Below are 13,503 nucleotides of genomic sequence, written 5' to 3' on the forward strand. Positions count from 1 at the left end.
TTTATAATTGTTGTTTATAATTTGTACAATTAATCTCCCTGTGGTTCGACCCCGGTCTTGTCGGGTTATTTATTACTTCGACACTCCTGCACTTGGGAGAAGACATCAATCTTTTAGTCGTGTCATATGTCCATATTTTATGTGTGATTGAAAGCTAAAAAAAAACATAAACATGATTTTATCATGTTTAAAATTTCTTTAAGCATTTTAAAAGAACAAAAAATCAATTTAAATCGAATTTTCATAAACAATTTATTCTTTATATTATTATTTTCATTTTAATACATAATAATCTAACAATCAAGAAAAAACATTAAAATTCAAATAAAGATTTTGAATTAACGTGGTAAATTTTTTTTGTTAAAAAAAAACATAAAAATAAAAAAGAACTTGCTCGATACTTAACCCTTAACAAATCAATAATAAACGAGTTTAAAGATAAGCATAAAGATAATTGGAGGCCAAACCCATGTGTTTGGCCTTGCTTTAAGGTTTTTCTTAAAGAGTGAATAACATATCATATATTATCTAGTTTTTAGTAATAAAAATGGTTGGAAATTAAAAAAAAAACAAGTTCGTGTTTTTTAAATAACAGATTTCTCAACCAATATTTCATCTAAAAATACTTGAAAAGTCTAATAAACCTCAGTAAACTCACTTGTGCCCTTAGAGTTACAAAAAATAAACATCAATTAAAAACTAAAATATCAAATCTACACTACTTCAAGCTCCAATAAACGTTTTTCAATTACATGAGACAAAGAAAATCAAATAACTTGCTGGTAGGGATAATATTATCCTTTTTCACATGATTTGATGGCTATTATCATATTAATTTATACAAACTGGTTTTTTCACTTTTTTTGATAAAGTGAAATGATTTTATAACCATTAAAAAAAAATTAAACTAGTTTTTTATACTTTTTAGTCTTTTCATTTGTTTCAATAAAGTGAAATGCCGTAATTACTTTTAAAATTAAAAAATAAAGTTAGTATCCATTAGTGTTTTCATTTTATCAGGATGATTTTTTTATATAATCAAATTAACTTAGTGGTATTTTAAGATTTAGTGATTTAATTATCATAAATATCAATAAAAAAAATAGTCATGTGTTTCTGGGTAGGGCATGTATGATTGCCCAGAAGTTATATGCCAATTTCTAGGGCAGCATTTGAATTGCTTTGACGTCGTGGTCAATGAATTTTTTTTATTTTTTTTTAATTTTCATGTATGATTCTTTAAATTTTTAAAGAGTTTTTCAATTTATCTTTTCTTTAAATCTAGTTAATATTATTTTGATTACTATTTATTTTATATAAAATAATTTATAAAATAATTTTTTTAATTTCATTGTCCTCTAGTTTTTTTTATTAAATCTGGCTTTTCTTACCTTTTAATTTCTTTTTATTTTATTTTAGATAATTTTAAAATTAATTTTTTTATGATTTCATCCTCCTATTTTTTTCTTATCGAATTTGATTCTTATTTTTTTATTGTTATTTTTTTTATCTTAACAAATTTTTTAAATTGATATTTTTTTCAGTTTTATCTTTTAACAATTTAAATTGATTAGAAATTGAGCTTTTTAATTGAGTTCAAGTTTAGAATTTAAAGAGTTGTGATTTAACTCAGGTTTAAGAAATTCATCTAGATTTACATAATTTTTTTTAAAAAATTATTTTTACTTGGTTTCATCCTTCATTATTTATTCAATTGTAAATTATTATTTTTTTCTCCCTGGTTTTTATAGGATTTTTTTCTCCCTGATTTGATTTTTATAGGATTTTTTGTTAATATTTTTTCATCCTTCATTGAATATTTTTTTATATTTAGAAAAGAGTTGGTATGATCTGTAATACATCACGAGTCACCTTTATAGAATATAATAAATCTGCTTAGAATCAAATACAAAATCCATGGAAAGGTCTTCTCTTGTGTCCTGGCTTTTGTCTCACGTTTACCGTTCACCTTTCAATGGTCAAAATTCAAGTCTTAGACTCCGAAATTGATCTTAGACGTCAACACTAGAACAATTCAAGAAAAGCAGAAGCAGAAGCAGAAGCAGAAGCAGTGCATGGAGACCATTCTACTTCTAGAAATTAACAATACCTTATTTTAACAGGAAAGAAATTAAAGAAGAAATGGTGAGTTTCTGAATATTCCCTAATAATTGCATGATAAAATGACAATTCCACAAGTCATCACACGCAGAAAAATAAAGGAGTAACGAAGCTATTCCAGAGAGGGTATTCGTAATAAAAGTCTACTTATATTGCGTTCTAGAATAAAATTTAAAACAGAAAGAAATAATTTTAAATAAATGATCATTTTATAATTAAAGCAATAGAAAGAATGAGAACATTTTTATTTTTATTTTTTTATGAGGAGATCAAATATATTTTTCAAAAAAAAAATAGAGTAATTAATCATAAAAATGATTAATAATTAATCTGCCTCTTAGGGTGACCACATAATTGTGATGCACAAAGCCATTTTACAAGAATTAAAAAAAAAATAATAATTTATATGAATATATCGGTTTGACGTCTAGAAGATCTGTTTAAAAACAGATCTAAGAAGAATTTGATAATTTTATAAAATATTTTTAACAATAATATATGAGAAAAATATTGTAATTTAATAACTTTATAAAATATTTATAATTTTTTTTATCAATAAATACAAAATGACAAAAAGAAAAAGAATGCAAGTAGTGTGTGTTGCTAGGAACGTTCAATGCTTATTGCTAGGAACATTCAGATTGATCAAGTCAACGGAGACGTTTCTTTCTGCTTTCCCATAATTTCGAAAACTAAATTATTATTTAAAAAAAATAAAAATTATGCATGTGTCTCAACTGGCCATTAAAACAAGCTTTACCTTAACCGTTTGGCTGATGCAACCTAGCCTGAAAAAACAAGAAATTAATTTTTTTTTATTTTTTTATTAGTTTATGTAAATCTAAATTAATTTTACATATTTTAAAGTTATTAATTATATAAATTTTTAATAACTTTGAGATTTATGAGGATTTCTAAAGAGCAAATTTAAGATTTAATTAATTAAATTACACCCTTTAATTTATTTTTTAATTTCTATTGATTTATATAAAGGGGCATGTTCTATAAAATACTATTTAGAATGTTTGAAATAATTACTAAAAGAAATGGGGACTTGAAAACAAGTATTTTTTTTATGTTTTTTTGTTCTTATCCGGGTATTCTTACATTGTTTTAAAAAAATAAGATTCATGACTGTTCTCCTAATAAATATATTTTTTAGAAATTGAACTTATATTTTTATCCTCATAAATACCTTAATCACTTACCAACACTTTATTATTAAGGTTTTTTATGTAAAAATGAATATCTTCATACTACACTAAAAAAAGGAACAATTTCCCAAGGGTGGCAACCACCAGTCATAAATAAGGCTCGTAAAATCCATAAAATGAGAGAGATATTATTATATTTTATTGTGGTCTTGCTTTGATAGAAAATTTGGGTTTTTTTTTTTTTTGTGTGTGTGTGGTTGTAATATAGAATTTTTAAGGCTTGGAGACAGTATAAAGACTTAACCATCCCTCTAATTTTTAGGCTAAATAAATTTTTAAGGGCATTGCACAATAATATGAATATAGAATTATTAACAACAAGAAATTCCAAAGAGGGATGGTTAAGTCATTTCACCTCTTTAATTTTGCGACTCATTTGAGATCACAAGTATACTTTTGTCACTTATAACAAAACGTTTTGATAAAAAAAAAAAAGATAATAAATGGATGTTCATGAATGATTGTTTTTTAAAATATGTTTTATTTCATAATATATTAAAATATTTTTTATTTTTAAAAATTTATTTTTAATATGAGTCTATTAAAATAATATAAAAATATTAAATAAGTTAATTTAAATTTTATTTAAAAATTCCGATTAAAACGCGAGTCCAAACCCAAAACCACTCTTCCTGTTAGTTTTGTACTTTTGCTAATGTGTCCTTCCAATAACCAAAGCTAGTAGTCCAATTAAACACAAAAAGAAGAAAAAAAAACCTTAATTATTGTTAAATAAATAAATTTAATTAACAAATATAATTCGCCGGCTTTAATTTGTTTCCTGTTTCCATGTTTGGAACAGTGCAGCCCTAAACAACGACTGGTACTACATAAGACTTTCTCATTTCATTACATACAGAGAGATAGAGGAAAAAAAACAGAAGAAGAAATCTACAGAAAGAAAGAAGGAAAGAAAAGGCACTAAACAACATGTAGAAGAAACCTACAACAAAACACAACACATAAACGAATACAAACTCAGCACCCTCTTACTTCTTTCTATATATAAATATAGTCTTTCCCTTTCTGGGTCTTTGTGTTTTTTATTTCTTATTTTGTGTGGCCCCAGATCTTGATTAGCCAATAAGGAGGTGAAAGATTTGATCTTTTTGAATCCAGTTTTTGAATAGATTGACATGATTTAAGATCTGGGTTCATCTCTGTTCAGCTTTATCAGGTATGTTTATCGTTGGTTTTCTTGTTCTAGTCTCATTCATTGTGGTTGTTTTGTTGACGCGGAGAGATTTTGATTCTTGCCTTTTGATTTGTTTTTGAGAAAAAAGAGAGTGGAAGGAGAGGAAAGAAGGAATCTTTTGGACGTGGTTGTATTGTTATTAGGACTTTGTATAGTTGCATGGATCTAAGTGAGTGTTTTATCCAGGTTGAGTGAATGGCTGATGGAGTATGCAAGAGAAAATTGGTTCTTTTCTTTCTTGTGTTTCATTTGGTTGTGTTATCCCGGGAACCAAATAGGGGTGTGAGTGAAAGTGTGGAAATTTTGAATTTTAGAAAGGGAAGGGGTTGGCTAAAGTGCAATTGATGGTGCATTTTGGTTTTGTTTTTGGATTTGGATTTTGAATGAGTAATTGGTTCTGGGTTTGCCTTGGAACTGTAGGAGGGTGTGTTGGATTGGTTTGACTTTTTTTAGGGGATTGTTTTTTTATATGTATTTATTGGGGAAGTAGGGAATATGGGGTTTGGTTTTAGTAGCTGGGAAAATTGAAGACGTTGAATTGTTAGTATCCAGCTTGGTTTATTTCTTTAAGCTTCTTGATCTTGTTTTTTTATATTTGATCTGCTATTATTGTTTGGTTTTTATCTTTAATTGTTCAAAGAGCATGCACCTTTTGTTTGTTTGTTTACAAAAGATTGGAAGAAGAGGGAATGAAAGTAAAGATTTTAAGTTTGAGAATTTAGATTCTGGGGTATTAGCAAAGTAAATTTCAAGTGCTATCTTGGTTTGACTGTGAATGTGCTTTTGATTTTACACACTTCCTACATTATCTCTTATGTTCTGGAGTTTGCTGCATGCTTGTTTCGGTTAATGGTTTTGTTATAATTTCTCTGTTGATTAGTTTGGGTTAATGATGCCATGATGGTGCTGTTTTTTCTCATTTTGTTTGCGAAAGGTGTATCTGCTTATAAATGGTTTCCTATTGGATATTGCAAAGCATTGAAGAATCTCTGTCCCTCTCTTTGAAAAGAAAACTTCTCTTTTTTTACTCGTTCCTGCGGTTTACACCTGATTGTCAATTATGAAATTCAAATATGGTGTAATAATTGATGGATTATGTTACACCAATTAATTATTTGTACCCTTGACTTCAGATTTTTCTCACTCTGTTGGGGAATCCTTGCTTGCTTTAAAGTCCTAATTCCTTGTTTGACAGAGGGGTGAAATGTGGCTGTGAGGAAAGGGATGCATCATTAGGAGTTTCTTTTCAGATGTGCTTGTTGTAGATGAAGACACCTCATTTGTGGCGTCTGGGCATGGGTGATGTGCAGATCTTGCATGGAGCTCGCCACCGCCCTCCTTTGAAGAGGCCAATGTGGATTATAATTTTGGTTTCAATGGTCAGCCTGTTTCTTGTCTGTGTATATATCTATCCACCACAAAGCAGTGGTGCTTGCTATGTATTTTCTTCGAGAGGTTGCAAGGTTCTAATAGATTGGCTTCCACCTGCTCCTACAAGGGAATTTACGGATGAAGAAATTGCTTCTCGTATTGTGGTTAGGGAAATTTTGAATACACCTTCTATTCCTGCAAAAAAATCTAAAATTGCTTTTATGTTTTTGACTACCAGTTTGTTACCTTTCGAGAAACTCTGGGACAAATTTTTCTCTGTAAGCTTTCTATCTCAATTTTATGTTAAATATGCATTGCTTTTTTAGACATTCTCTTCATGTTCATTTACTTATGGAATTTTTGTCAACTATTGACTTTAAAGCTATTGGATCAAAGAAATGGTTTTTAAGTTTAGGTTTATAAATTTCACAAGCATAGTTGGAGCTTTTGTGTGTTCATATTTCTGACCAGCTTCCATAGTATATATGTAAGCATATTTGAACTATTCACCAATCTTGAGTTTATAGATAAGGTTTTGTTCTATATCAATTGAGGACTGTTAGTTCCCATCTATGAATTTTTCATTTTTTAACTTGTCCATATATGCATTTAAAGTTTTTCTCCTTGCGGATCAGATGGGCTAGAAAATTGGTACATTCCATTAACCAGTGGAGAAGTCTCACTATTCAAAATTTTTAATATAGATAAGAAGGTTTTGATGAATGCTTAAATGATTTGCTAGGAAGGGATGAAAGCAAGTTTATTTAAGGAAGTTTCTGGGAAAGGTTTTTCATGCATATAATAGGAAAAAATGAAAAAGAACTCTAGAAAAAAAAAAAAAGTATACTAATAGACTATCATTTTATTTGTTTTAGATCCATTAATATGTTTGAAGACATGATGCGAGGACTCCAAAATGTAGTTGTACAAATAATCTTGCTTGGAAGCTTATCTAACAAAGATTCATTTCCAGCAGTTATCGTTGGAGATGTGATTCTTGTCCCAAAAGAAATTGTAATATCTCAACAGTCAAGACATTATTGACTGTTATAACATGTTCTAGTGAAGTTTCAATTGAAAAACATTGTCAATATTGTTAAGGTGCAAGCTGTTCTGAACTGTAACTACTGATGCTCCTGAACATGGCGAAACTGTTTTAATGATTTAGATTGTTATATATACATATATACAGTGTATAGATATTAGGTGGTTTGCAGTCTGCACAAATGATTTAGCTAACTCAGATTTCTGTGTGGATGTGCATGATGTCGACTGTGTAGTTCAGGTTTTGAGGTGATGGAATGTTAATAAGTTGTAATAAATGTCAAAACTGTTAGTGTTTGTGGTGGACTTTCCTTCTTGTTATATGTTCTGTTACATTCTGATCTTATTATACTTGTATCTGTTGCTGAAGCTAATTTATCTTTCTGGCAGGGCCATGAGGACAGATTCTCTGTATATGTGCATGCATCCAAGGAAAAACCAGTTCATGTGAGCCGTTACTTTGTTGATCGAGATGTACGCAGCAAACAGGTCTGTAAATTTAATGTCAATATGCTATGTCTGCCTTCATGTATTTAATATATTCATGTCATACTTTAATTTTCCACACTTTTGGATGTATGTATAAAAGCATATCTTATTGCTTTTCTACTTTTCCTATTTATTACATTTGTTTAAGGGCTTTGCAGTCTTTTAGTTTCTCCGTTAGTTTTCAGTTATATATAGTTTCTTGCCTTCTGGTACCTTGTCTGCTTTCTACATTACAGATTGATTAGATACTTCTAGGTTCACCTTCTGTGTTATCAAGGGTAGATAGTTGGCCAATGATTTCTCAAACATACTTGCACCATAGATCTCGTATTTTGTATCAGGAGCTCTTAAGAAAAGAAGGACATGTTAGATGAGTTCATAGGATTTGGCTTATTTTAATCCACCCATATAAGATGCTTTTTTAGGATAACACCATGGTGTTCTTGGAGTCCTGTTCCTTGTATAAGGTGTCAACTTTCCTTTCCCTGATTGATCATTTTCCCCTGCTTTGTAAATAATGTCAAGTGTCAGCTATTGACAGATGAATCAGTGGTGGCTTGATACCATCTTCAGTTGTCCATCTGTTCTGTAGTCAGCCCTCTTTAATGATGATGAACCAAAACATCATCATTAATCTGGTCAAAACTATCCTGTTTGTTATAGATGAAGCTTTAAAACAAAATTTGACAGATTAATAGTTACTCTGAGTTTGGGATAATCTAAACATGCTGGCAGACTATTGGTAAAGGACTGCTATTTGTTTCAACATCATTATTGTACTGCTGGATGTTGATGTACAAAATCTTCGCTTAAGCCCCAAGCAGTTGGCAAAACTAGTTAATTTATCCACAGTATGGTGTAATGATAACACTAACATTACCATTGTGACTATCAGTGATGGGACTGCCTTTAAAATATATGTGATGAATGGTTGATAGACATAATGAAAACCATATTTTGTAGTTTAAGTTTCTTAGACTGAAAAATAGATTCCATATCACTCAAAGCACTAATGAAAACTAATCAATTCTGTCGTGGGTAAATTTTTGCAGGTGATATGGGGACAAATTTCAATGATTGATGCAGAGAGACGCCTATTGGCAAATGCTCTTAGAGATCCTGATAACCAACACTTTGTGTTACTTTCTGATAGGTAGAAACATTATATCTTTTGTAGCTTTTACCTTTTCAATCTAGAAAATAACCTGAATTTGATATAATTTTGACCACCTGACCTTGCAGTTGCGTGCCATTGTACAAGTTTGACTACATCTACAACTATCTGATGTACTCGAACATGAGCTATCTTGATTGGTAAGCCCTGTTCTCTTACATGGTGGTTACCCTGTGTTCTTCTGTTGTGTTAGGCTCGCCTGTTGGTTATTACTTCTATAAAAATGTTATCGTTTGGACTGCGATAGGTCAATCGCAACTAATGGAGTACAATTGAAGATCTTTATTTTCCAAATTGGTTTTCCCTTCCTGATGGACTTGTCCTTCTGTTTTCAGCTTTTATGATCCTGGTCCACATGGGAATGGTAGGTATTCAGAGCACATGTTACCTGAAATTGAGTTGAAAGACTTTAGAAAGGGTGCACAGGTATACTTTTTCCAAGCCACTATGACCATATGGCTCTATTTTTCATGCAGCCTTTATTATTCTGCCAGATCAAACTAAGGAAAATAATGCTGATGTTGATTTCATATTTTCCATCATTGGCTTTTGTAATTCTTACTAGTCATGATCATCCCTTAGCATTTGTCTATTTATCCTTAAATGTGGGTTCTTGATTTAATACGTGTATAATGTTCAACATGCAAGAAACATGTGTGTGTGAATTCTGGACATGTTGTCTTGTTGTGAATTGAGCTTTTTGTTTAGATTCTTCAGCATAGATTACATTGGTGTAGATTCTTAGTTTATTTGCGCAGTTTTAATGAATGAACTTTTATGCAGTGGTTCTCAATGAAGCGACAACATGCTGTGATAGTTATGGCTGACAGCCTTTACTACACCAAATTCCGCGATTACTGCAAGGCAGGTTTTCCTTTATTCTGAATTAAGCTATGCTTTTGTTACAGGCGTGTGGTCTGTTCTATGTGGCTTGCATTCTATTCAAACAGCTACAGATTTACTTGTATGTGCATGATTGTTATATATTTTTTGTCATATCCCACATCGGCGGGTGAGGGATTGGTAGCTGGCCTTATTAAGAATGTTGGTTGCTAATTTGTCATATGCATTTTGGGGCGTCAGGCTCAGATATGAGCTCGCGTCACCAGGAACAAAACCGTGAAGGCGGTAAGGCCCAAAGCTGACAATATATGGCAAGTTAGGTTGGGCTGTTACATTTATTATGTTGTGTTTTGTGAGCGTACCAAGATTTTTGGTTTGCCGAATGCACCCTTTGTTCTTGATTCACAAAGTTGAATATTAAAGAAAGGTTGAGATATAAGGGAATTATTTTCAATAAAGAAAAGATTCAAGAGATCTTCCTAAAATTTGTTTGATCCATGTGCCCTCCATACAGTGAACATTTTTTAATGTTATCTTTATTGCCTTGGTAATGGAACTCCGATGCTAGGAGTCATAAATCAGAATATATAATTCTTTATTTGTTCATGATTGATGAGTGCTTTAATTTTTTTGGTTATTCATTTGTTCTTTCATAATGTCTTAATTATTTGCCCATTTTCTTTGTACTTTGATTGGAATATGAAACCTAGCAAGTGCATTTTTTTTGCCAACAAAATTTTTTGTAAGCTTGCATCTAACTATTGTTCTCTACCTGGAACCGTATCACATTCTCTTAACTTGGGTGGGCAACATCCTATAATAATATTATATGATGTCATCACTGAACAGTGGGATGATCTAAATCAAAATTGCATAATGTTTCAGATGGTGTGTCACATTGAACTTTACATTGGGACTCTTCTTCCATGTTTTAAGCTCAAGCTCTATCTGATATTTTGCATTTTTTCACTGTACAACTGTGCTCAAATTTTTGTGACTATGCTTGCTTTTGGGATTTTGTAAATTAGATTTTGTAAATTTTGTGTATATTATAACATTGACATGTTTTCTTTCTTTCTTCTCTTTTTACATAATTTCAGCCTGGTTTGGAAGGGAAAAATTGCATTGCCGATGAACATTATTTGCCAACATTTTTCCATGTGAGAATCTTCCTCATATTCCTTCAACTTTACCTTCCTTATCTTGGTTTCTCTTTATGACTTTGATTTTTTTATGTGAATTCAGATAGTTGATCCTGGTGGAATAGCAAACTGGTCTGTAACACATGTTGACTGGTCCGAGAGAAAGTGGCATCCAAAATTGTATAGGACTCAGGATGTTACTTCTGAACTTCTGAAGAATATTACGGTATGGTCTTGCTTCATATTTAAATGTGTGTTGTTGAAAGGGTACTGCCATTGGCACTTTTAGTGAGAGTTTAGTTTATCTCAGACTAAGTAGTGTTCGTTCTTTCCAGACACTGCTGAATATGAGTGATTGGAGTTTACTAACATCCATCAGATTCCTACTCTTTTCCTTCCAAAAAGCCCATCATATCATGTTACATGGTCAATACAACAGGGATCTTATAAATGTAAATATAAGATTGTGTAAAAAAGTTATATTTACATGTGTAAGTGGATCTTATATTCCTTGTTATTATTGTGTCTACAAAGGTGGAAGTGGGGATGGGGTTGTCTCCTCTAGGGACAAACTGTGACCAGCTCGCACAATGCAGCGGGTCATTATCAATCAGTCTAAAGGCTGATTGGTATTTCTTGTTATATTTCTAGTTATTATTCTCATGGTTTTGACTGTTAACACATTGAGTGTTTTATCTTTCTGCAGTCAATCGATTTGAGTATTCATGTGACAAGTGATGAAAAGGTACGGTTTCTTAAAGGTGTTTTGGGTACTGTATTCTTTTATAAGCTGTTGGCTGACTTCTGTTTTTTTTCCCCCCTCCTCCCCTTGGGCTTTTATAGAGGGATGTGCAGGTGCAACCTTGCCTATGGAATGGTACCACACGGCCGTGCTACTTGTTTGCAAGGAAATTCCACCCCGAAACTACTGATAATTTGTTGAAGCTTTTCTCCAATTACACATCACTTTGAGTGAGATAGTTTTGACACTTAAATTCTTTGATCGAATCCACAGTTGCGCTGGACCACCCACTCCCATCTCGGTTTCTCATTAAATCTTACAAGTTACAAATTTGTAAATGCTGTGACATTGAGGTGTGAATCCTCCGTTCCCCAAGCACAATTCTTGTGTGCAAGGGCAACTTTGAGATCAGTTGGGGATGACTTAGATGGGTTGGAGGCTAACAGAGTTAGTTAAGTGTTGCTTCCACAGGAGTGGGTGATTTATTATCCATTTTTTCCCTTCATTTTGGGCCATTAGTGTTCTCCTTTGGTATAGTGAATTTTGGGGAATTTATTTTAGTTCGTTTGATGGTTGGATAGTTTGTAAAAACTGACTGAAAAATATGAAGTTGCAATTACAAAACTTGGTACAACTCTGTTGAAAATCTATCAGATGCTTTTAGTCAAAGTTGTGTAAATCTTTGAAAAATGTACAAGAAATTGTATGTCAGCTTAACATCAGTCACCCTTTTCCTACTTTCCTTCTGAATTGTGGAAGTGTACATGCAATCCCACCTTTGAAAGCACCTAGTCGCCGAATCTGGACAAAATAATTTGCTTTTCGAATGGTGCTTGTTGAATGTTGATGACTTGATGGGTGTCTTTGTAAACGCTTTTATTCCGATGCCAGTGCCAACTTTCAGTTGGTATTGCTGGAGGCTCTAATGACGAATTGGGAGTCGGCAGCCTTTTCCACGATGCTTGTAAAGGTTGTAACTTGATATTTGAATGATGCTACAGAAATTAATCAATTTATTTTTTTAAAATTATAATTTATATTTGGATCTATTAAATAATAGGTCACCTATATTAAAAATAATTAATTAAAAATTAAATTAGAATAATTAATTAAGCATAATTTGATAAAAAATAATTTTAGAAATGAATAACTAGAATATATTTAATTCAATAATTATAATTATAGTTCTAAAATAATCAATTATATAAGTTTATTTAATTGAATAATCATCTAGGGAGATTAACGATGGAGCATATCTTATCATAATTTTCCTACAGATTTATTTGTTTATTTAATTATACATGCACTCATGATTTATGGTTTATATATTGAATACTCCTCTTTTGAATTATTTATTCTTGTTGGTTGTGATATCCAAGTAGCAAATCATAAAAAAATTAACTTGGAGATTGATTCATGATGCCTGATTATTTTTCCATGCTGTTTTTATAGTTGAAATTAAACATACAACAAGCCCAACTTAAGTTTATTTATTCATCAATTAAGATTATTATTTTATATATAATGGTGATCATTTGATATTTAGATGAAGCCACAGTAACAATGATAATCGTAATAATAAAGATTATGATGTTAATATATGTTAATTAAACTCATAAAAATTAAAATTATTTTGAATTTAAAGCGGAGTGCTCAGAATAATAAAGATAAATATTTTTGGTTATTTTCTAATAAAGATAAATTTAAAGCGGAGTGCTCACAAATCTTTTATGCCAATTTCACCTACTCTGTTAAAACCTTCATAGACTATATTAATTGTCAACAAAATTCGGACTAGAAAAGGTGACTGCCGACCATTTAATTGCTACAGTTCATCTACCCTTCTTCTGCAGCCACTAGAAATTGGAAACTCATATTTTGCTCTTCTGCAATGATCAACAACTTTGAACATGTTTTGTGCCTCACTCTTCAAGTTCTACCTTGTTCGATTATGGTTCACCTGCCATTATTTCTTTCCTGTGCTCGTTCTTGGTAGGAGACAGGCCTTAACTTCTTTCATATATAGTGTGTTATTCCTATTTCATGAAGATCACTACACAATAAAACGCCATGCTATATGTTTCCCTGCAACTCACTAATTTTCAGAAAGACTGAAAGTTGCTCTCTTTCATAGCACGAAAGGAATAATGACTGTGACCTTTCAGCAA

General features: G+C 31.2%; 1 protein-coding gene across 2 annotated transcripts; it reads left to right on the forward strand.

The window, feature by feature from the left end:
• The first annotated feature begins 4,122 nt into the window (after positions 1-4,122).
• On the forward strand, positions 4,123-12,004 carry LOC105122537 (uncharacterized). Of its 2 annotated transcripts, none has more exons than XM_011021685.1 (11): positions 4,123-4,512; positions 5,664-6,179; positions 7,336-7,434; positions 8,487-8,587; positions 8,677-8,748; positions 8,944-9,034; positions 9,392-9,472; positions 10,552-10,611; positions 10,697-10,819; positions 11,300-11,338; positions 11,437-12,004. In XM_011021685.1, the coding sequence occupies exons 2-11, from the start codon at positions 5,796-5,798 to the stop codon at positions 11,563-11,565; spliced, it is 1,179 nt and encodes a 392-aa protein (XP_011019987.1). In that variant the 5' UTR covers positions 4,123-4,512; positions 5,664-5,795; the 3' UTR covers positions 11,566-12,004. The 2 variants fall into 2 exon arrangements, with proteins under 2 accessions (XP_011019987.1, XP_011019988.1); XM_011021686.1 differs by having other exon boundaries at positions 5,726-6,179.
• Positions 12,005-13,503: the final 1,499 nt, after the last annotated feature.

The sequence above is a fragment of the Populus euphratica genome, unplaced genomic scaffold (genome assembly GCF_000495115.2).
Source record: "Populus euphratica unplaced genomic scaffold, PopEup_1.0 scaffold20.1, whole genome shotgun sequence".
Taxonomy (NCBI): domain Eukaryota; kingdom Viridiplantae; phylum Streptophyta; class Magnoliopsida; order Malpighiales; family Salicaceae; genus Populus; species Populus euphratica.